Raw genomic sequence first — 22,023 nt, 5'->3', positions numbered from 1 at the left:
TCAAGTAGGTGAATGATTAGTTGTGTCAGTTTCCCATTCTAACAGACAAAACAAAAAACCTATTCCACAAAAAATGGACAACTCTTCATGTTTCAGTTAAGATTAAAGTTGACACAACTTGCTAATTAGCAAAAGGATACAAATGTTCCTAGAATTCCTGTATGGCCTGAGATCAAAAAGTGTGCATTAGGTGAGAAATTACAAAAGCATGTTTATTGATCTTATGATTTGTCATGCGGTATCCAAAATAGTTTAAAAGAGCATAAAAACAAAGTTAAGGCACAAAAGGATGAGGTGATAATTCTTAATCATACCCAAGAATAAATATGCAAATAAAAATTAATAGAATATGTCAGACTATGGGAAAATGCTGTTTAGAGTAACTACCAACAAATCTTTTCAGCTTGTGTCACTAACAGTATTAAAAAATACTTTTTGAAAAGGCAATTTGCATTTTCTTAAAGCCATAACAACATTTTGGGTACCCACAAATTTGCTATTTTTATAAAAAGTTTAAAAAAATAAGAATTATTTCAAGTCCTCAAAGAAATTTCTATCACATGGGAAGGTAGAGAAAATTATTTTTATCCAAATTTATATGCATTTCAATTGGCTTCTTTGGGAGTTCCTGGAATGGATGTATTTCTAACTACGAGGCTAAGTTATTGAATATTAAAATAAAAATCGAAACTAATACCAAATTTTACTTGAATTTTAAATGTGACTAAAGTCAAAAGACATAATAGCAGGATACAAAAGCTAGAATTTATTTTATTTTGTACTGACATAAAGTATGAATACCAAACCATGTTATATACAATTAAATAAAAAGTGCCTTAGAAATTACCAGTTAAACGGATCAATAATTTAGTGAAAAATAAACTTAGGTTTGACTGATAGGAAGCAAAAATTATAAAATTACAGAGCTCTCTAATGTATAAATGCACTGTGTTAAATAATAGTTTGTATTCAATTACTTATTAAATCTTTTAAAATTACAGTTTCTTTCACAAGGCTCCTTTTGGTACCACCTCCTCCAATGTAAATGCCCAAAAATTGTTAGCATGAGGCTAAAATAGTCAAATGTAAAAAAAGCCTGATCTCAAATACCAAAAGAACATTTGGTTTTAATTCAGTTTTTTCAAGGATATTCTACTGTCTACTTAAAAAAAAATTATATCATTTTGGCTTAGGCAGTTGGATTTACTATAACAGAGGATCCTTTCCTATGCAGGGATGGGAAATAACCCTCTGCTGAACTGCTGGACTGAATTATGACTTCAGCAATAGAAAGGTACATCATTAATGAAATACAATATATGACTACGTGTTAATGAACATGTTATATTTATAGTTATATGTTGTTGCCATTAAAATATATAATAAATGCCCATGTGTTGATGAACACATTGTGTGTTATATATTTATATTGTGTATTTTGGAGTTAGACATATTCAAAATACTTATTTTTATATTTCTAACCACAAGGCTAAGTTTTAGGGCTAATATGAATTTAAACAAGATATCTAAAACTTTTTTAAAAGTGATAAAAATAGCAGCTAAAACTTTATACATTAGGAATAGAAATGTTATATCATATCATTTATACTTGGGTTCATGTAATTTACCTTCAATTAGAATTATCTACTCAGCATCTAAAGCCCAAGAACTGCTCATATACAGCAGTTGAAAACACTTGCTAGTCTCTGGTCTCTACCCTTTCTTAAGCTAAATGATGAACACACAATATAGATGGCTTTTTCTATAAAACAATTTTGGCTTACATGTATATTAAGCTGCAATGCCAGCATTTACATTTGCATCATTACATAATTTCCTGGGCTCTAGAGATTTTGTTGCATCTGGTTATCTTTTTATTTGTTCTATGATTCCATTTCAAATAGTAAAATTTTTTTAAATGTTATTGTACAATGTTTTTATTCATGAATAAAAGTGAAATGAGATGAAATTTCAAAAGTAAATTTAATTGTTTAAATATTATTAGAATTTAAAAGATAACATACAATAAAAACATAGGCATCAATGTAGTGGTTGAAATATAAAATTAAGGAAAGAACAGTGCATAGCGACTAAGATTTTTAAAACATTATTACATTTGTTTATAAAGTATTCCTAACTTTCACATTTAGTGGAACTTGTATAAGTTATAGCTTCCATTTAACCGATTATGTTTCACAATAGACTGAAAGTTTAGATAATGCCCAAATGTCAAAAAATTCTCTCCCTTTAGAATGTTTAATTTGCCAAGTCAATCAAAATATAAGCAATAATAAAATCAAAAGTATAGTCAAACTTCAAATGGGCACTTTTCTGGAATTTTTAGCAATGTGGAACACAAGCAAAATACTTTACATTTACAATAGTTAATAAGCCAAAGAATTTCATGAATATCTCACACAAGAAGCAATTATTTTCACACTGTGTCATTTTCTATCCTCGCAGATGCATATGTCTGAATATGCTCAAGTTAATCTTGATGTAGATTGCTCCCCAGAAGATTACATAGGCACATATTAACTTACAGCTGATATTCAAAAGATCAAAAATTGTGATGAGTCTAAAAGAATGTATTAGATGCACTTTAAAATTTATTTTAATAAAAATGTATCTTGGGAACTATTACTATTGACCATCGCTATCTTAGAACAGAAAAGGCATCTTAAATATCATTATCTCAAATCCTTTCATTTTACAGATAAGAAAAGGAAACTCGGGCCCAGGAGTTAAATGACTTGCTCCAAGTTATGCAATCAGAAAATGACAAACTTGGGATGAAAATAGAGGCCTCTTAACTCTCAGTCTAGTATTGTGGTCATTTTGTCACTGTCAACCCGTAGGGAAATATTTCATTGAAAGTGAAACTAGATATCAAAAGTTAGCAAAATGAAAAATTCACTATTTCTTGAAAAAATCTTTAATAAAACAAACTAAAAGATGCATTTTTTAATCAACCTCCCTTTGGATATGCCTTTTTATCAACCAAAATATGAATATACAACAGGACAAACTGAGAACACATATAGTATGTAAATGATGAAGCACAGTCAGGAAAAAAATGCTCAAATATTTCAAAGAGAATTATAGGCAATTTTATTATTATTATATTACTAAGGACTGTTTGATTAAAAGTGCATAGCTGACTACTTTTCAGTTAGGAAAATGTTAAGTGTGTTTTATTTTGTGGAAGATTATAAAGACTGAGGCATAATTTTGAAACAGACCAAGAATCAAAAGATAATAATCATTGGCTAACTCAATTCACTTTCTTCAAATAAATTGACTAAATATTTTCAAAGGAATTATTAATTAAAAAAAATATTAAATTATTATTCATTACAGTTATCTTAAAGTTTATTTCATACTATAAAAAGAAACACTGCAAATGTCAGGAATTAACTTCTTTGCATTCACTGAGAACAAGTGCATTTTCCAGATTTAAGGCCATTTCTTGAATATTTTCATCTTCAGTGATGTTACGATTATCAACTGCAGAGTCACCATCACTCTCTTTGCTTTTTTCTTTTCTCACTGACTTCAAGCACTTATCAAGCCTTTTTATGAATAAATCAACATCTTGTTTTTTCATTCCAATTGCTGATGCAGCATTCAGGTAAGCACAAGGGTAGTTATTTGCATGTGACATAAAGCCTTTGAAAACGTAGCCATTTATAGTGTGCAGAATCCCCAGAGGCACGACCCTGAAAGGAAAAATTTATTTGGGAAACTATTAGCTACTTAATATATTTGATACTATTGATCCAATACCATCTACAAATGTTAATGAAAAGTATCATATAGATGTGGGATGAGAGCAAACACCAAAACCACACACATCACCACTACTATAAATATGGAGTCCGGGTCTAATTCTAAGTGCCTCCCTGGGATCCCTAAAAACAAGGCCATGCCACTTCCACTTGGCACCAGTAGCCCTGCTTTTATATCTTACATCACTTGATCAACAAGTACTTATTTAATTTCTCCTACATCCTTAGCACTATGTTAAGTGTGCACTGTAAATGATACAGAAGAGAGATCCAGTGCCTGACCCAACTTGCCCCTTTTATACTTGCAGCAGGGACTGTAGTAGACTGGCAATGAATACTAGTCAGCTCTTACAGATGAGTTTCTAATGCATCAGCAGACCTAAACTTGAACACATGAAGCAGAAGGCCTCAGTCATCTAGAGGGACATCTCTTCCAGCTTACCTCCCCTCGCCACTTATTATCTACCTATGTGATCTTGGGCAAGCCACATCCCCTCTCTGGCCTTCAACATCTTTATGTATAAGACAAAATAGTTAGACTCAGTGACCTCTAAGATCCCTTTCAGCTCTTAAGCTATATTCCCATGTACTAGAGGCACGTAGAAATAAGTTTAAAAAAAATCAAAATAAAGGCAAACAAAAGCAAAGCTAAAGGTTGAGGCAAGATGACAAATGTTAAACAACTAAACTAAGATGCATAGAGTAGGAGTTCACCAATGGAGCATATGGGACAATCAAAGGGGAAAAGGAGGGCTTCTCATTTGATGGGAAATCTCTCTACTCCACAAGAAAATATACTCTCTACTCCACAAGAAAATATACTCTTTAATTGAAGCAAATAAAGCAGAATAGTTATATCAAGATACCTAAGTTGAGGTCATTTTTCTCCATAAAGTAATCAAAAATTAAATGAAATTAGCCAGATTTTACACTCATGTTTCAAGCTAAATACCCATAGATATAGAGTAAAATTTTTAAGTGAATTGTCCCAGATATGGAATTCCACACTCTACTTAATTCAAGAACCAAGTTTTTCCTTGACAATGGTTGTCTTTTATTAGAAATTGCTGGTGTAAAGCAAGTCTCCAAGATAACCACAATGAATTCATGAAGAAAATGCTATCCACAGCCAAAGAAGGAACTACTGGAATCAGAGTGCAGATCAAAAACTGTGATACATGTCTTTTATCATGACATGAGCAATACAGAAATATGCACTACATGAAAGTATGGGTATAACCTTTATCAGACTATTCACCACCTCAGGGAGAGAAGGTAAGGAGAAAAATCTGAATTTTAAAATGCCAAAAAAAATTGTCAAAAATTGTTTCTACATATAACTGAAAAAAAGTTAAATAGGAAAACAGTTAAAAAAAAAAAAAAGAAATCATTGTTGAAATCTCCAAAGAGTTATACTTAAAAAATCACTCAAAATAGTCCAATAAGAATTATTAGTTCCTTATTTACCTGGAGAAGTTTTGACTTTTTAAATTCTGAGATCTTTAAAAAATAGATGAGACGCTCTTCTTTCTGGAATGCTTCAAGTATAAAATACCTAAAAATGAAAACTATGGGCTAAATAGCCTCCCCAAACTCTTAACAGTCCTAAGATTCTATTATTTCTGGAAAGAACGAGTTTTCTTTTCAAAAGACCCCAAGTATGCTTCAGCATATACTTAACATATGGCTATAATAAATATGATATTTGTTATATATATGTATATATGTGTGTGTGTATCCAAATATAGACACCAAACAAGAAGATAAAAAAATCAAATTTAAAACCCAAACCACCTCTCTCCAACATGCTCACCTGGCTCCAGACACTTGTCTAGTAAAAAGCATAGATCCAAGTTGTGTAATAGCTGTGTGGGTGTGTTCATCCAATGACTTAAGAGACATAGCTGAAAAAAGAAAAATGATTTTAATATGATAACCCTAGTTTTTCTGGAAACTGCAAAAACTTCAGGAATAGGGAAGCGAACAAGTATTAAGTACCTTCTCTGTGCTAGGATTAGTGCAGGGACCACTATATTTTCATCATTTTCAGCTGACAATTTTGTTTAAAGTATTCAATAACTTAATGTTGAAAATTCAATGAGCATATTTACTAGCAACATCATAAGTACATATTCATAAGAGTGCATAAACATTTGATTATAACCACCTCAATGTCTAAAAAGGCATCAGTATGTGATATCTCCAGCTAATAAGAAAGTCAAGTAAATAAATAGTGAGAACAATGACATGGTCAATGTAGGTGCTTGCTTATTCAAATCTGATGTAGTTTATGAAAAATTTTTAAATGATGTATTTGTATGTATATTTGCTTTTACTGACAAGGCAAAGAATATGTAAGAGGAACATGGAGCCTATCTTCTCTATATGCCCAAAGAATGTTCACAGAAAAAGCTCCTAGAAGTAAATTTTAGTAAATTTTAAACTAAAGCAGAAGGGGATAAGAACAAATATTTATTAAGTGCCTTCTCTGTGCTAGGCACAGTACAGTGAATTTAAAATTTATGATTTTTAATACCTGTTGCCAAAAATTTTATCCAATAAGTAACAGATCCCTGAAGATATACTGTAGGTCAGCAAGAAACATGATTCTAACTCAATGCAATTCAACAAACACTTACTAAGCACCTACTATGTGCAAGCCATTGTGCTAGGCAGTAAGAATATAGATTTTAAATGAAAACAGTGCCTGCCCCCAAGGAATTTACATTCTACTAGGAAGATATGATACCTACATAAGTAACAACTAAGTATATGCAAAGTAATTTTAAGAGAGTGTGTCAAGATAAGAGGGGGAAGGGAAGGAAGGCAAGTTCATCAGAAAAGGCCTTATATAGGAAGTGGCATCTGACATGTAGTTTGAAAAATACTCTGATGCAGAGATGAGGAAAGTAGTCTAAATATGAGGAATAATTTGCATAAAAGTATAAAGGAACGTCATATATAGGGAGTAGCTAGCAGGGGATATACATCTTAAACTCTTTTTTCCTCCCTACAAATACCTCTACTGTATAAAATGAGACTAAGCTGTGTTATGTATATAACAATAGCTCATATTTATTATATGCCTTAAGGTTTACAAAATGCTTTTCTTTACAATAACCTTTTGAAGAAGATAATATAGGAATTACTAAAACTATTTTTTTCAATAAGTAAACTGAGGCTCATAGAAATTAAATGACTTATCCATGTTCATAAAGCTAGGAAGTATCAGAGCTGTGGGGCGAATCAAGGTTTTCTGAATTTAAATTCAGGACTCTCTCTACTAAACCACACTGCTTCATTTATATAATGTCATTCTGAGACTGGCACAGTGGATATAACACCAGATCTGGAACCAAGAAGACCTGAGTTCAAATTTGATCTTGAACACTTACTGGCTTATATGACTCTAAGCAAGCTCATCTGTAAAATGAGCCAGAGAAGTGTTGTGAGGAAGTTTAATAAATTATTATTTAGGAGGCTTAGCAGGCAGGGCTGAAGGACTCTAAATGGAATGGGGAAGCAGGAAGTGTTGCTTCTCCCTCTGAGATGGACTCCATGGTGGCTGGGAACAAGTTGTAACTGACTCCTGGGAGACCTCAGAGGAAGTGGAGTTTGTATCCTGATTTCCCGGGATCCAGAAGGAAGACAGATTTTTTGTTAGAAACTATTAATCCCAACCTGAGTTGCTGGTTAACTTGGGCTGGGTTAGCTCCCATATCTACCCACCTGAAGGAGTACAGACAGTGGTCCTGGAAGAGCTGTAACATCGCTGAACATAACAGGACTCTGCAGCGAGGATGCCCACTTCAGTCCTGCTATTCTTTGGGCCCTGCCCTGCTATAGTTTTTAGCTTAAGAGTAGATAAGTCCATTCCCTGTCCCTGAGGCTTGCCCATAGACTGGTAGAATAGAACCCCCTTTTCCCTTCTTTAGACTATAGTTTTCTTTAATTAAAACCTTGTGTTTATAATTCTTTTGTCCTTGTACTACCTTGTTACTTGCTGGTTTCACAGACTCCCTGCCTAGGTGGAGCAGTATGACAGTTAAGGCTCAACAGTCACTCCTGTCAACTGCCATTTCCCAAACTGCCAAACCCAATTTCCCCAGCCTGTTAAGTCCCCACCTATTGTCCATTCCTGTCTCCTACTCACCCTTCTGAACGCAGATAAAATATAAGTTAACTCCCAAGAATTTTACCTTAAGAGTTGGAAATGGCAAACAACTACAATATCCTGCCTAGAAAAATACAACTAGGGTCACAACAATTCCAAGGCTTAAATTTTAGTTTGTTCATCTTTCATAAGATGTAGTTTTCTTTTTTTTGGGGGGGGGAAGTTTTTGCTTTGAAATTTTTTTAAGTTATGAACTGAAATCCCCAAAATAATATTTTCTTGCATATGAACACAAAAAGAGGATTACATATGAAACCATGAATCACCATTTCATAATGCTCACTTTAAAAAAAAGTATGTAATTCCATACATTACTTTCAAAACTGTCACGGCTTTCTTCTGTTCTATTCACTGAAACATGTTTTGATGGCACTCTTTTAGGGGGCATCACTATGCTAGCCATTCCTCACCCACCCTCAACTAAAAAGAAGAGGAAAAAAATCCTTTATTACAAATTAAAATAGTCTGGCAAAACAAATCCATGGTGCTCATATCCAAAAATGTATACATCTTCTTAAATCTTGAGTCTATGACACCTCTCCTTTAGGAAATAGAGAATATCATTTTACCACTGGTCCTCTAGTCCCCGGATACTCTGGATTTGGGCTATCATATCATTAGTACATTTTTTTTAAACCTTTGTACTTTGGTGTATTGTCTCATAGGTGGAAGAGTGGTAAGGGTGGGCAATGGGGGTCAAGTGACTTGCCCAGGGTCACACAGCTGGGAAGTGGCTGAGGCCGGGTTTGAACCTAGGACCTCCTGTCTCTAGGCCTGACTCTCACTCCACTGAGCTACCCAGCTGCCCCCAGTACATTTTTTCTAATGGGAAGGATATTTCCAAAAGTTCTAGGTTAATTGCAATTGTTCACCTCAGAGATCAATTACATCTTTCCAAGTTGATTTTGTTTATGATGTTGTCACAGTATAAAAGTAGCTCTGGTTCTATTCACTTCATTCTGCAGACTACTTAGGTGTCTGAAATTATTTTTCATCATTACAATAACATTTCATTATATTCATAGACTATAATTTGTTCTGCCACTCTAGTTGATGGGTATTCCTCTCCCCTTTAGATCTTATTTCATTTGTTTTTATTTCCTTCCTATGTTCTGCTATTCTCCAACTGATGGATATCCTCTTCTCCCTTAGAGTCTACTTTTTTCTTTTCTTTCCCTTTTAGTCTCCCCTTTGGGATCAAGAAGTTTGCTTTATTAGAGGCTATTATTTCCATGGCATCATCCTGCCTTTCTTACTCCCTTCTGTCTTGTTGAGCCTGAGATATATTTTTTTATTTAGAATATTTTTTCCATGGTTACATGATTCATGATCCCCACCCCCCCAGCTTTCTCCTCCCCCTTCCCATAGCTGACAAGCAGTTCCACTGGGTTATATATATTTATATATATATATACATATATATATATGTATATATATATATATATCATTGTTCAAAACCTATTTCCGTGTTTTTCATAAAATCCAAGATTTAAAAAAATTTTGATAGAAATTTCAGGAAAAGAAGCTCACAATTCCTCAAATCAAGAAAGTGAACTGTTTGAAGAAAGTGACATAAAGGAACCTCCACTGCATCAGAAGATCCAGAATGAACTTTGGGATGTAATTGATTGAACTGAAGGAGCTTGAACACATTCATTCTGAATGTAAACTCTTACGCCAAAGGGGACTGCCCCTAATTGTTTTTTTGTCAATGTACCTAACAAATATTGGTGTTGCACACTCACTCTTCTATTTCCCTCTTATCTCCAACTATTGTAGTTTCATTTTAGAAAGTGCAAAATTGTATGCCCCTTTAACTAGAAGATCTTTGGAGGTATAAGCTAGTTATAGTAAATGATTCATCCCCAAAGAATCACAGGGTGATTGTGAAGATAGGATTAACTCTCCCCTTGTCTATTTTTAGCTAAACAAACCAATAACTTAAAGTACTCTTACTTGACACTAAGTAAGAGAATTCAAAAGTCACTTACTAGAATAAGTTCATACCTCCAAAGGTCACCCCACCCCCTTGGGCAGTGCTGGGCAAATTGAAAGACTGCGATTGGTTGCCGTAAAGTGGGGGAGCGACAGGAAGTGACTTCGAGAAAACTACTTTAAAAAGGTCAGCTTGAGGATTCAGTGATTCACTCTGCACCAGTGAGCAGACTTGGAGGAGGAGACTCTTTTCCCTGGACCCTGTGTCAGCTTGCTGGGTGAGTGGCTGAGATTCCTGCCTTGGCTTTGGAGGAGGCTGTGCTGGTGGACCTCTGACTGAGAATTACCAGGAAATTCACGAGGAGATCGGACTTGGGAAAGCCCTGCTTAAGCTATAATATTTTTAAATCAGCGACCACAATATTACTTTAGAATTCTCATATTTAGCATAAAACCTAAATTTAAATTTTTAAAACGTTATTCATATTTGCAGTAGAGTGATTCTTTAACATCAAAAGCCTCATCACATCCCTATTGCACTATGTGGTCGATCATATATTTTTCTAATGTATTTCTGCTCCCACAGTTCTCTCTCTGAATGTGGATAGCATTCTTTTTCCTAAGTTCCTCTGGATTGTCCTGGGTCATTGCATTGCTGCTGGTAGAAAAGTCTACATTCGATTTTACCACAGTGTATCAGTCTCTGTGTACAATGTTCTTCTGGCTCTGCTCCTTTCACTCTGCATCAGTTCCTGGAGGGCTTTCTAGTTCATCTGGAATTCCTCCATTTCTTTATTTCTTTCAGCACAATAATATTCCGTCACCAGCATATACCACAATTTATTCAGCCATTCCCCAATTGATGGACACCCCCGCCATTTTCTGATATTTTTGCCACCACAAAGAGCGCAGCTATGAATATTTTTGTACAAGTCTTTTTTCTTATTATATCTTCAGGGTACAAACCCAGCAGTGGTAAGGCTGGATCAAATGGCAGGCATTCATTTAAAGTCCTTGGTGCATAGTTCCAAATAGCCCTCCAGAATGGCTAGACAGATTCACAACTCCACCAGCAGTATGTTAGTGCCCCAATTTTGCCACATCCCCTCCAACATTTATTGCTTTTCTTGAGCCTGAGATATTTCTAAAACAAACTGTGTGTTAGTTTATTTAATTCTCTTTTGGCTATGTCAGATAAGAGTAAGACATTTAATCTTGTCTCCCCACTCCTTCCTTTCAGTTTTGCATACCTTTCTTGCATACTCCAATTAGGAGAAAAAGCAAGTTCTACATTCTTACCTCTTTCACCAGTGTATTCCTTTTAGCTTTCATTCTCTTATACATCTTCAATGCACAAAATAGAACCTACACCCAGATCTTCTTTCTATTTAACTCCCCCAATACCCATTGAAGACATTAAGGTGCTAAGGAAATATGTGTTTCTTTTCCTTCTACTATGCCCTCCCAATTTATTAAGTTTACCTTTCTATGTTTCTTTTGACTCTTGTGTGTATATTTCAAAGGTCCTATTCAGCTTTTCTTTTTTAACAGAACTTCGTGGAAGTTCTCTATTCTATTAAAGATCCTTTCCCCTACCCAACCCGCCCTGGCCAAGGAATAATATTCAGTTTTCCAGGTGAAGTTATAATTCTTAGTACTGTATTCAAAGATCTCTTGACATTTATAATAGAAGCTGTCAGGTTTTGTATGATCTTGATCATTAGTACTAGAGTTCCTTTCTGAATGCTTGCAATATTTTTTTCTTGGGCATGAATGCTCTGGATTTGGGCTACAATATTCATGGTATATTTTTCTGGTACTTCAGGAAGCTTTAGGTGAATTTTTTCCTATCTTAACTTTGCCCTCTAGTTTTAAGAGATCTAGGAAGTTTTTGTTTGTGATTCCCTGGAATAATGTCCAAATCTTTTTTAAAAATCAGTTTTCGGGGGCAGCTGGGTAGCTCAGTGGATTGAGAGCCAGGCCTAGAGATGGGAGGTCCTAGGTTCAAATCTGGCCTCAAACACTTCCCAGCTGTGTGACCCTGGGCAAGTCACTTGATCCCCATTGCCTACCCTTACCACTCTTCTGCCTTGGAGCCACAGTATTGACTCCAAGACGGAAGGTAAGGGTTTAAAAAAAAAATCAAGTTTTCAAGGAGTCCAATTATTCTTAAAAGATCTCTCCTTGACATGCTTCCTGATTTCCAGAGTTTTTTGATCAACTACCTTACATTTTCTTCCATCTTAATAATGTTTTGATTTTATTCTAGGATTTCATGCTGTGTTATGGAGTTGCTGATTTGTTTGGTCTTTTCTAATATTCAAGGAGTTTATTACTTGAGTAAGCTTACTATTTTTTCCTTCTAAGCTATTTTATTCTCCTTCCGATTTTTTCCTCCAAAGCTTTTATTTCACTTTTCTTTTTTCTTTTTTTTTTAAACCCTTACCTTCTGTCTCAGAATCAATACTGTATATTGGTTTCAATGCAGAAGAGTGGTAAGAGTTATGACAATGGGAGTTAAGTGACTTGCCCAGGGTCACACAGCTAGGAAGGGTCTGAGGCCAGATTTGAACCTGGAACCTCCCATCTCTAGGCCTGACTCTCAGTCCACTGAGCTACCCAGCTGCCCTCTTATCTCACTTTTCTTATCCTTTACTTTATTTTTTGGTATATGTTCATATATTCCTCATGGAAAAATGCATTTTTTCCCTTTAAATCAATCAGCATTTATTAAGTACCTACTCTGTGCCAGGCACTGTGCTAAGTGCTGAAGATAGAAAAGGAGCTTACAATTTAATTTAATAGGAGAGTCAACATACAAAGCAAGCTACATACAGGATTAAAAAGATATAATTAATAAAAGAAAGAGGGACCCCTTGGGGTGAAGCCAAGATAGTTGAGAAAAAAAAAAGTATTCAACTGAGCTCTCCCAACATTGCCAAACAATTTTAAAATAACATCTCTAATCGAATTGTAGAGTGGCAGAGCCAACAAAAGGTCAGAAGAGATACTCTTCCAGTCCAAAGCAACAGAGGACAGAAAGTGAGATCTGTGATGTGGGAGTGGAGGCAAGCCTAGAGCCCACGTGGATGACATACCACTGGTGAGACTAGGTAATGGCAACAGAAGCAGCATCAACACCTTCTAGAGCTCTTAAGCCAGAGACAATAAGGAGACAAGATAATTGGTCAGAAAGAGATTACAAGGTACTCCTACTACTAGCATTGGATGTAGGGCCACTGGAGTGAAACAAATCAATTATTATAGTTTCTCATTGGATTTCTTGTTCATTATTCAGTCTGTTGTGAATTTCAGGTTTTTTCTAGAGTGGGTATGTGGGAGCTAAAAGGTACTTCAAATTCAGGTAGCAATCTTGGCTAAGAGTCCACATTTCTTAAAATAACAAAATTCAACTGTTAAAATACACTTATGTTATTATTACATTTGATAATCTGCTTTACATGGAAAAAATATATTACATAGGCACATATTATAATTATAAATAAAAAATTCATACATACCTAATTTTAATTTAGCTAAAGAATTTACAGTGAATAAAGAAGCAGCTTTGGAGTTAAAAAGACTCGGGTTCAAGTTTTGTCTCTATCACATGGTGACTCAAGTGACTAGAAAAAAAATCACTTAACTTCTCAGTGCTGCTACTTTCTAAGTTTGTAAAACTCTCCATCTGCACAAGTAAAGGGAATTTTCTTACAAGAATTTCCTAAACCAATAAATTTATATCTAAACTCCCCTCTCTTTGAAAAACAGCTTTTTCCTCTTCTCTTGCTAGTTGACTAGGTTGATCTGATTGTTATTTGGCAGGAATTTTTAGTATTCTCTCTTTCTTCTTCTCAGCAGAGATGGGAGACTACAGATTCTAAACACTGCACATTCTCCAATATAGTTAACTACATCATTTGTTCTGCTTAATTTTTTTGTTTGTTTGTTTCACAAGGGAAGGCTTAAGAAGGGATGAAATGAAGAAACGACTGATACAAAAACAATGAAATTTATTTTTTAAATGTCAGAAATAAGGTTTAAAATTATATTACACAATAATTCCTGTTACTTGCTGAAATAATCTAAGTTAGTTATTATCAATATCTCTATTTTGATTGAGAGTTTCTCAGTATGCAGGACACTCCATAGAAATAAATCAAAAAGAAGTCATGTGAAACTTTACTAGGTCAGAGTAAAAGATTTAGTTAGTGAACCCATGAAACCACCTAACTACCAAAAATGCTTCATTAACTTCTAAGAAAGTAGTTTAGGTGCTCCCAAAGTCAGAAATAGTTATTAGAAATAAGGAAACTTACCTAGAGATATAGGATTATGAGTTGTATTCAACAGTCTCTCATTGTAGAGTTCTGATAATTTTTTTACTTCAGTGGATAAGTATAAAAACATTTCCTGAAAAAAAAAGATGGCATTCAAAAAAAAAGGAAAAAGAATACTTATTAATTGCAAGATTTAGCAAAAGTGGAAAAAAAATAAGCTGACATCAACAGTATGCCTGCTATATAAATTAACCCATCCATAAACATTTCAAAGGAGGTGAAGAATTCTTTAAGAATTGCAAGTACCAAATCTCCTCTGATCTCATGTACTAAAATTCATTTGTTCATTCATTTATATAGACAACAAGTATTTATTAAGCATTCGCTACATACCAAGCACTGTGCTAGGAAGTGGGAATACAAAAACAATTATGAACTAGTTCTTGTTCCCAAGAAATTAACATTTTATTGAGCAAAAACAAACAATATGAGCTAAGTAAATTCAATGTTGGCACATCTTTCAAGAACTGAAAACATGGACTTTTACAACAGACAAAGAAACAGCATCAGTGGATAGAATAGTAGACCTGGGAGTCAGGAAGACCTGAGTTCAAATCCTGACTCAGACAACTTATGAACAGCGACTCTCTTTTTGTTTCAATTTCCTCTTCTATTAAAATGGAAATAAATTAATAGCACCCATCTCCCAGTGTTGTTGTGGGGATTGAAATGAGTGGGTAAAAGGGCCTTAAGCTAGTAACGAAACTAGAAGGAGGAAGGTGCTAGTTGAAAGGATGGAATGAGCTTGAAATGAGTTATAAATGTATCAAGGATCCAACCCTGGTTAACTGAGTGTCGAGTGAAGCTCACTGTTGGACACCAGGCTCCTTTAAGATGTCAGATTACCAGCCCTTCCCTGATGAGGAAGTAGCCTCCTACTGGTGTATCCTAGGCTGTCCTGGGTTTCTGGATAACAAATAAAGCTGATCTTTGACTAAAGGTTTGCCAGTAGTGCTGATAGTTTTGATAAGTTGTTCTGCAGGATTGGTTTAACCCTATCCTAGGCCTAACTACCCATGTTCCCACTCTTACCACCCAGGGCCCCAGGGGGTATCGGATATGTGAGAGATCAGGGGAGAAGTTGGGAAAGAACAGCACCCAGGCCTGGGTCTCCAGGGCTTTATTTACTCTTGGCCCAACTGGCAGTTGGTGCTTGCCCCGTGGTTCATGCCACAGTCAACATTCCAACCAGGGCATCTGACAGGTTGCCCCAAGCCAACACAGCAAAGTTAATAATCCTATATTACAGGATCAAATAGGATATTTGTAAAATGCTTTGCAAACTTCAAAGTACTACATAAATGTTGGTCACTTTTTAAAATACAGACTTGTAAATTCTTACTCTATTATTTTGTTGCCATAATCATCTCTGATATAATAATTATACAATTTCAGGAACATGATTTATAGTTAATACCTAGTTTTGGCTACTTCTATAAAGGATAAGCTGGTCCCAAACACCAAACAATAAAAATCCCTGGTGTTCTTTTGAATTGAATGGCACACCAAAAAGATAATTGTTCAATACTCACTTCTAATATTCTAAGGGAAGTATTCTGGTCATTTTTAATATTCACTTATTAATACTACTGTATAAATTACTGCCACAATCCTAATTCTTGGTAACATGGTTTCAATTGTAACTGCAATATGAAAACCTTTAGACCATAAAAATGTTAAAATAACTTAAAATTGCATATTGCCATTTTTGATAGCTATGTAGAGCTACTGCAGAGACTGCTAAATGGTATTTAAAATCCTTCAAGAAGATTCAATCTAGCCATCTACATTAGGAAAACTAAATGGATAAAGAATGTCTCTTGTTCAGACTATGATATTCAGTTGGATAAAAAAAAACACAAAGATATGGTCCATTATCAGTACATACATCTTAGATGTTTTCCATGGCCTGAATTGAAAAGGTGTAGAGCAGGCAATAACATGGAATTTTCAATAACATCATGATTCTTCCCTAAAATAAAAGTTCCACTGTTTTAGCAACATTCTTCTATTGAAGCTACTACATGACTACAAGTCATGTAATATCAGTTTCCTAAGAAGTTGAATTGAAGGTAACCTAAAAAGCAATGGAAAAGTAGAGTGGCTGTGGATTAGGCTGCAGTACAACTAAAACCAAGAATTGTAAAAAGATAAAAGATAAAAAGATGTGATGTATGATCAGAAAGATGGGCCAATAACATAGCAAGAGAAATAATCAATCAGCAGTGCTCATGTTCTAATGGTATACATGCAATGTATACTCTCAAACCTCATGGAGAATTTATGGGAGGACATATGAATAACTTGTGATCTTTATCACTGAAGGGAAGGGCCACAAAAGCATACCTCCAATATACTGAGTACCTATATATGCAAAGTGCAGCATTTTCTAATAAGCAGGATTTTCAATTATTTTATTATATGCATTAATATTACATATTTGTTAGTATTTCCTTATATATATTGCATTATGTGTTATAATAATTCACTTTAAATAGCAATTTGATATTTACAAAATCTTCTTCCCAAATATCCTGAGAGATAGGTTGTATAAGTATTATTATTTCTAGCTAGGTGGCAGAGTGGATAGAATGCCAGACCTGGAGTCAGGAAGATCCGAGTTCAAATTCGGCTGCTATCATTAGCTATGTGACTGAGGGCAAATTGTCAGGGTTGTTGTAAAGAGCAAATGAGATAATTATAAAACATTTAGCACACTGTCTAGTACATAGTAAATGCTATATAAATGTTAACTATTATTATTACTTTACAGATGAGGTAACTGAAGTTCAGAGCAATGAAGTGATATGACAGTAATCATATAATTAAAAAGTATCTGAGCCTGGATTCAACCAAAATCTCCTGTTCTCAAATCCATAAATCTATTCATTATGCTACAGTGCTATATAGAAAGTGGTATAAGACACTACGTTTTAAGGTTTTATTGCTTTTACATTAACATGCACTGTATTAAAAAAGAAAATATATTAAACATCTATTTCTTATATAAAGACTGATCTAAGCAGTTTTCTACAGGATAGATAAAAGGTATTTCAAAACCAGTACTATTTTTTTTGTTACAGTTAAATCTATAACTGACATATATTATAAAATAGTCCTATAATGAGAAATTTATAAGCACCCCAAGCAAATATATATAGAAAGATCTTACTTAAAAGAAATGAAATATTATTGATTCTCTCTGCCCTTTGTACTATATTTAACTTAATTTTAAAAGACTTCTCACCAGAGATAAACTGAACTGTACACCTGAATGCTAATGTCAGCTTTATTTCTGAATAAGGGAAAAAAAAAAAACTTCACACCATGGTACATGATGCTAGTAGTGGGTATGTTAAATTATATTAAAGTATTACACTTCAGTAGACTTTTTGCAAATTGATTTGCAGTCATGAAACATAATGCTTCCAAAAACCCCCACAGAAGCAAAAAATTCACTAACTCTTGCAGAAACTGGACTTAAATAATCATTTTAAAATTCTTATATGATGAAACAATGATTAGTGTGTTCCTTTGAAATATATACTATTTCACTTCTTAGATTAAGCAGAAAATGGAATTTCACATTTGACTATAATAGACATTTTTATAGGTAATAGTTTATAAAAACAAGAAGATTTCAAAGATTTCAAGTCAAGATTTCAAAGATTACACGTCAAGATTTCAAAGAAAACTTTTCGAAGTGTAAAGTCTACACTAGTGTTTTGCATATTTACTTGCGCGCACGCACGCACACACACACACACACACACGCACACATACACATACCTTTGACTCATTTACTCTAGGATGCCTTGCATGCCAGTCATAACAGCCCCAGTCCTTCACTATTGGAACCATTCCTCACCATCTTGGAGATGACTAATTAGCATATAAAAATCCTCATCCTCCACTATCTTATTATCAACCAACAAGCCCTGGCCAAGTCTAAACACCTTAAGGGTGAGGACCACTCTGACTCTATTTTAGCCCTTATAAAAGTCCCCCTCCTCAACCCTACATGACCAAATACTTCCCACTAATATCTACCTGTGAATGACTCACTGAGGTAGTGTCCCTTCTCCTGCCCAAGATGCTTCTGGTCATGAATAAGTGCTAAATAAACCTGACGGCTTTACCTGCTTCTTGCTGCCACAGTATTTTTGCTACTTCCTAATTGCCACATAAGTACAACTGATGTTCAATTTTGAAGGAATTTTTATCTGGTCTATTACACTAGAACACTTTTCTTTAGAAGGAAAAATTGACCAAGATATTCTCTTTTAAATCAAAACTGATATAAGGTTAACCACTAAGGTTTATTCTTCATTTTGCATAAAGAAGTTCCAAAGCAGCTTCTTATAGTTTAATCTTTTTTTCTGAAAGACACCCATAGACAATTTCAGGCAACTCTCTCCTCAACCAAGTAGGTTTCTTCATCTGGAGGGGGCCAAAGGCAAAAAGGTTCAATTCACACACTGAGTTCCACTCTCTCTGATCCTTTCACCCCTTCAAAACAGAAGGGCTGAGAAGGAAAGACTTCAAGCTGAGTTCTTGTCTGCCTTTACTGCAAAGAAGATAAAGCCCTTTCTGTAAAGATCTAAGCTTAGATGAAATAACTTCTAAAAATATCATTGCTGCGAATAAGGGCATGGAATAAAAAAATTCCTAAGTTTTCTTTTAACACTCCTTTTTTAGTAGGCAATAACGCCAATAATATAAAAAGGAGTTCTCAGTGATAGTATATAAATAGCTCTAGCTGAGAGCATAATAGCTCTGCCTTAGCTACTCTAGAGCTGAACCAATAAACTATCACTATTAAATTTTCACAGTTCAAGAGCAAGTACATTTAAACAAAAGAGGCCCTTACTTCTGCAACAAATCCAATAAAAAACCAATATTTATACTACATATCTGCAATTATGGTTTATGGAGAATATCCACATTTTCAATGAAAAGATTTGCTTGTTAGATGAAGTTGTTAAAATCTAAAGTTTTATTTACTTGTAAAAGCATAATCCCCAAATAAGTATTTCATTACTTTTGAAAATTCCAAGAAACATCCCTTGTACTCAATAAACAAAATATCTAGAATTTAAACTGCTAAAACTGATACCATATGTAAAATTCTTTGTAAACTTTAAGGTATTATTTAAAAGTCATTTATTAACATTCCTACTTATTAATGAAAGTATTCCTATACCTGAAGATTGTACCTCATTTATGCCTTTTCATCCTGTGATTCTTTTTTTTTTTTTTTTAACCCTTGTTCTTCGATGTATTGTCTCATAGGTGGAAGATTGGTAAGGGTGGGCAATGGGGGTCAAGTGACTTGCCCAGGGTCACACAGCTGGGAAGTGGCTGAGGCCGGGTTTGAACCTAGGACCTCCTGTCTCTAGGCCTGACTCTCACTCCACTGAGCTACCCAGCTGCCCCATCCTGTGATTCTTAATTATGCTTCCCCCTTAGATTTCCAGATTATGTTGCCTAGAACAGAGATATCAAACATATAGCCCAATGTGGCCTGCAACACTCCCCAGTGCTATCTGGCCTAGATTAAAATGTAATTGGGAGCTGTGTGACCCTGGGCAAGTCACTTGACCCCCTTACCACTCTTCCATCTATGAGCCAATACAGAGAAGTTAAGGGTTTAAAAAAAATGTAATTGGGAAATATTTAACAAAATAAATAAAAATACGAGAGAATATAGATAATGTTAATATGTAATTTTCTAAGCTATCTAGTTATCATAATGCTTCAGGCATCCTTTATGTCTGGTTTAGTGGCCTACTTCTTTTTGGTTTGACACCATAGCCTAGAGCAGTGATTGCCAAAGATATGAACCCTTAATTTCGTCATTACCCTTTTTCCTCTCTTACCACAATCTCTTATCCTTCTCTGTCCCTATGCCTTATTCACTTCAAAACTATTCTTCATCCTCACCCAAATCTCACCACTCTGGCACTCTCTATTCTCCTAATATTACTGCTTTCTTGGATTCGTTTTTCTCCCATTCAGAATAATGAGCTATAATTAACCAGTTCTACTGGAACTTATCCCTTATTCATTTGAATCTGGTATTAATGCCACCATCTACCTTCTCCTCTTCTAACAGGTTCAGTCTTTTCAGAGCTAGGTGAGGAGATAAGACACTCATACCTAAAAAGATGTCTAACAATTATCGTATGGCAGGAAGTATACTGAATCGAGAGTCATGAGATAAAGGAACAGTCAGGCTAGCTGCAGAACTTCCTGAAAAAGTCGTGCAATTATACTGACTAAAACCACTACAAATTTTTATTATCTAATCTCAGTTAAGCTTTCAATTTTGCACAACAATCTTTTTAGTCTCCCCTTGACTCCTTATGAACTTCCCTTGAGGCTTTTCCAAAACCTCATTTCTCTCCGCAAGCTAGGTTCTACATTCCTTCTTCTCAATCTCTAGGAAGAACATATCTCATGTTTTACCAAGAAGACTGAAACATATAAGTATAACATATGCTTAGGCTCCTCAGTTTTCAGTTCAAAATCTCTCATCATAATGCCCAATTCTTCTCTTTTGGACTAGGGAATCAGAAGAAGGTATCCTTTTTGCTGAGGCCAGCCATTCTACTTGAGCCTTTGACCCATTCCCTTCAGGCTTCTCTATGAGTCTGCCTCTTTAAGCATCACCTTTTCTTTCATAAGCTTCCATCTTTCCCTACTGCTTTCAAGCATGCCCAGATCTCCTTCACCTTTATACAGCATTCATTTGATGCTACCATCCCCTCAAGCAATCAACCTATTATCTTCAACCTTTCACAACTGAACTCCTAGAAAAAATTCATTGTCTCTAAATTCCACATTACCTTACTTCTCAATAATCTTCAATTGAGTTTCCAAGCTCCATCACTCAATTAACGTTTGCCAAGATTACCAATCATCTCTTGACAAATCCAATGGCCTTTTTTCTGTCTTCATCCTTCTTAAACATTCTATAATATTTGAAACTGCTGACCATTCTCTTCGACACTCTTTACTCTGGGTTTTGCTGACCCTTATCTGTCATGATTCTATGCCAGCCAATCTTGCAACTTCTTGGCCTTTTCTGGTTTAAGTTATCACAAATACATTAAGATTGTTGTTTTAGTCTTTCCAGTAGTTTGCCATTTTGTTGATCATTGAACAAAGATCTCACATTTAGAGTATCAGCACTTATAGTTAAATGTTTCAGATGGTCTAAAAATTGTATGATTCTTAACATCTTCTTTCTCCTTCTACAGCATTCCACTACAGTCACAGAAGAGGAAAGGGCAACACAGGATTAGGAGCCACTTTTAATATTTCTTTGATTCATAGGCTTAGCTGCCAATCCACAGTGATAAGCCCTTCCATTTTTAGCTGGTTGGGTCTAACCCTGTGGAATCTGTCTGTCACTGGGATCATATTCAAAACCTTTACAACACTGTAAATTCTTCCAACTGACTACAGCCTTTGAAAACGTAGCCTCATCTTCACATAAAGGTGAGGCATTTTAGTAGTACTTTGGAGCTACTAGTATCAGTATTTCATATAGCCTTATGTCTAGAATTATGAAATTTTCAAGCTAACGTATTTCACCAATTAGATGGCAGTATCATAGTTGCTATGCTCACGTGATACAAAGTACTTATCTAAAAGAATAGCAAAACTCTGGAAGCTTTAATATGGAGTCACATAGTTCATAGATATAATTCTTATGGTCTATGAAGATGACAGGGAAATTCCAACAAAAGAGCAACTAAGCTTTCAGAATCAAGAGGGTATT

At 34.8% G+C, this 22,023-nt stretch overlaps 1 protein-coding gene across 1 annotated transcript in view; it reads right to left on the bottom strand.

Annotated features, from left to right (window-relative positions):
- Positions 1 to 2,008: 2,008 nt before the first annotated feature.
- SEPSECS (Sep (O-phosphoserine) tRNA:Sec (selenocysteine) tRNA synthase) overlaps positions 2,009 to 22,023 on the bottom strand; it is a 68,932-nt gene continuing 48,917 nt past the window's right edge. The window contains exons 9-11 of the mRNA XM_044680556.1: positions 14,217 to 14,310; positions 5,602 to 5,692; positions 2,009 to 3,719 (exon numbers count right to left, since the gene is read on the bottom strand). Coding sequence (XP_044536491.1) covers positions 3,407 to 3,719; positions 5,602 to 5,692; positions 14,217 to 14,310 — 498 coding nt within the window. The 3' untranslated portion in view covers positions 2,009 to 3,406. The remainder of the gene's footprint in view (positions 3,720 to 5,601; positions 5,693 to 14,216; positions 14,311 to 22,023) is intronic.

The sequence above is a fragment of the Gracilinanus agilis genome, chromosome 6, assembly GCF_016433145.1.
Source record: "Gracilinanus agilis isolate LMUSP501 chromosome 6, AgileGrace, whole genome shotgun sequence".
NCBI classification, from domain to species: domain Eukaryota; kingdom Metazoa; phylum Chordata; class Mammalia; order Didelphimorphia; family Didelphidae; genus Gracilinanus; species Gracilinanus agilis.
The sequence above is the reverse complement of the archived record's forward strand: the minus strand, read 5'-3'. Positions and strand labels throughout refer to the sequence as shown.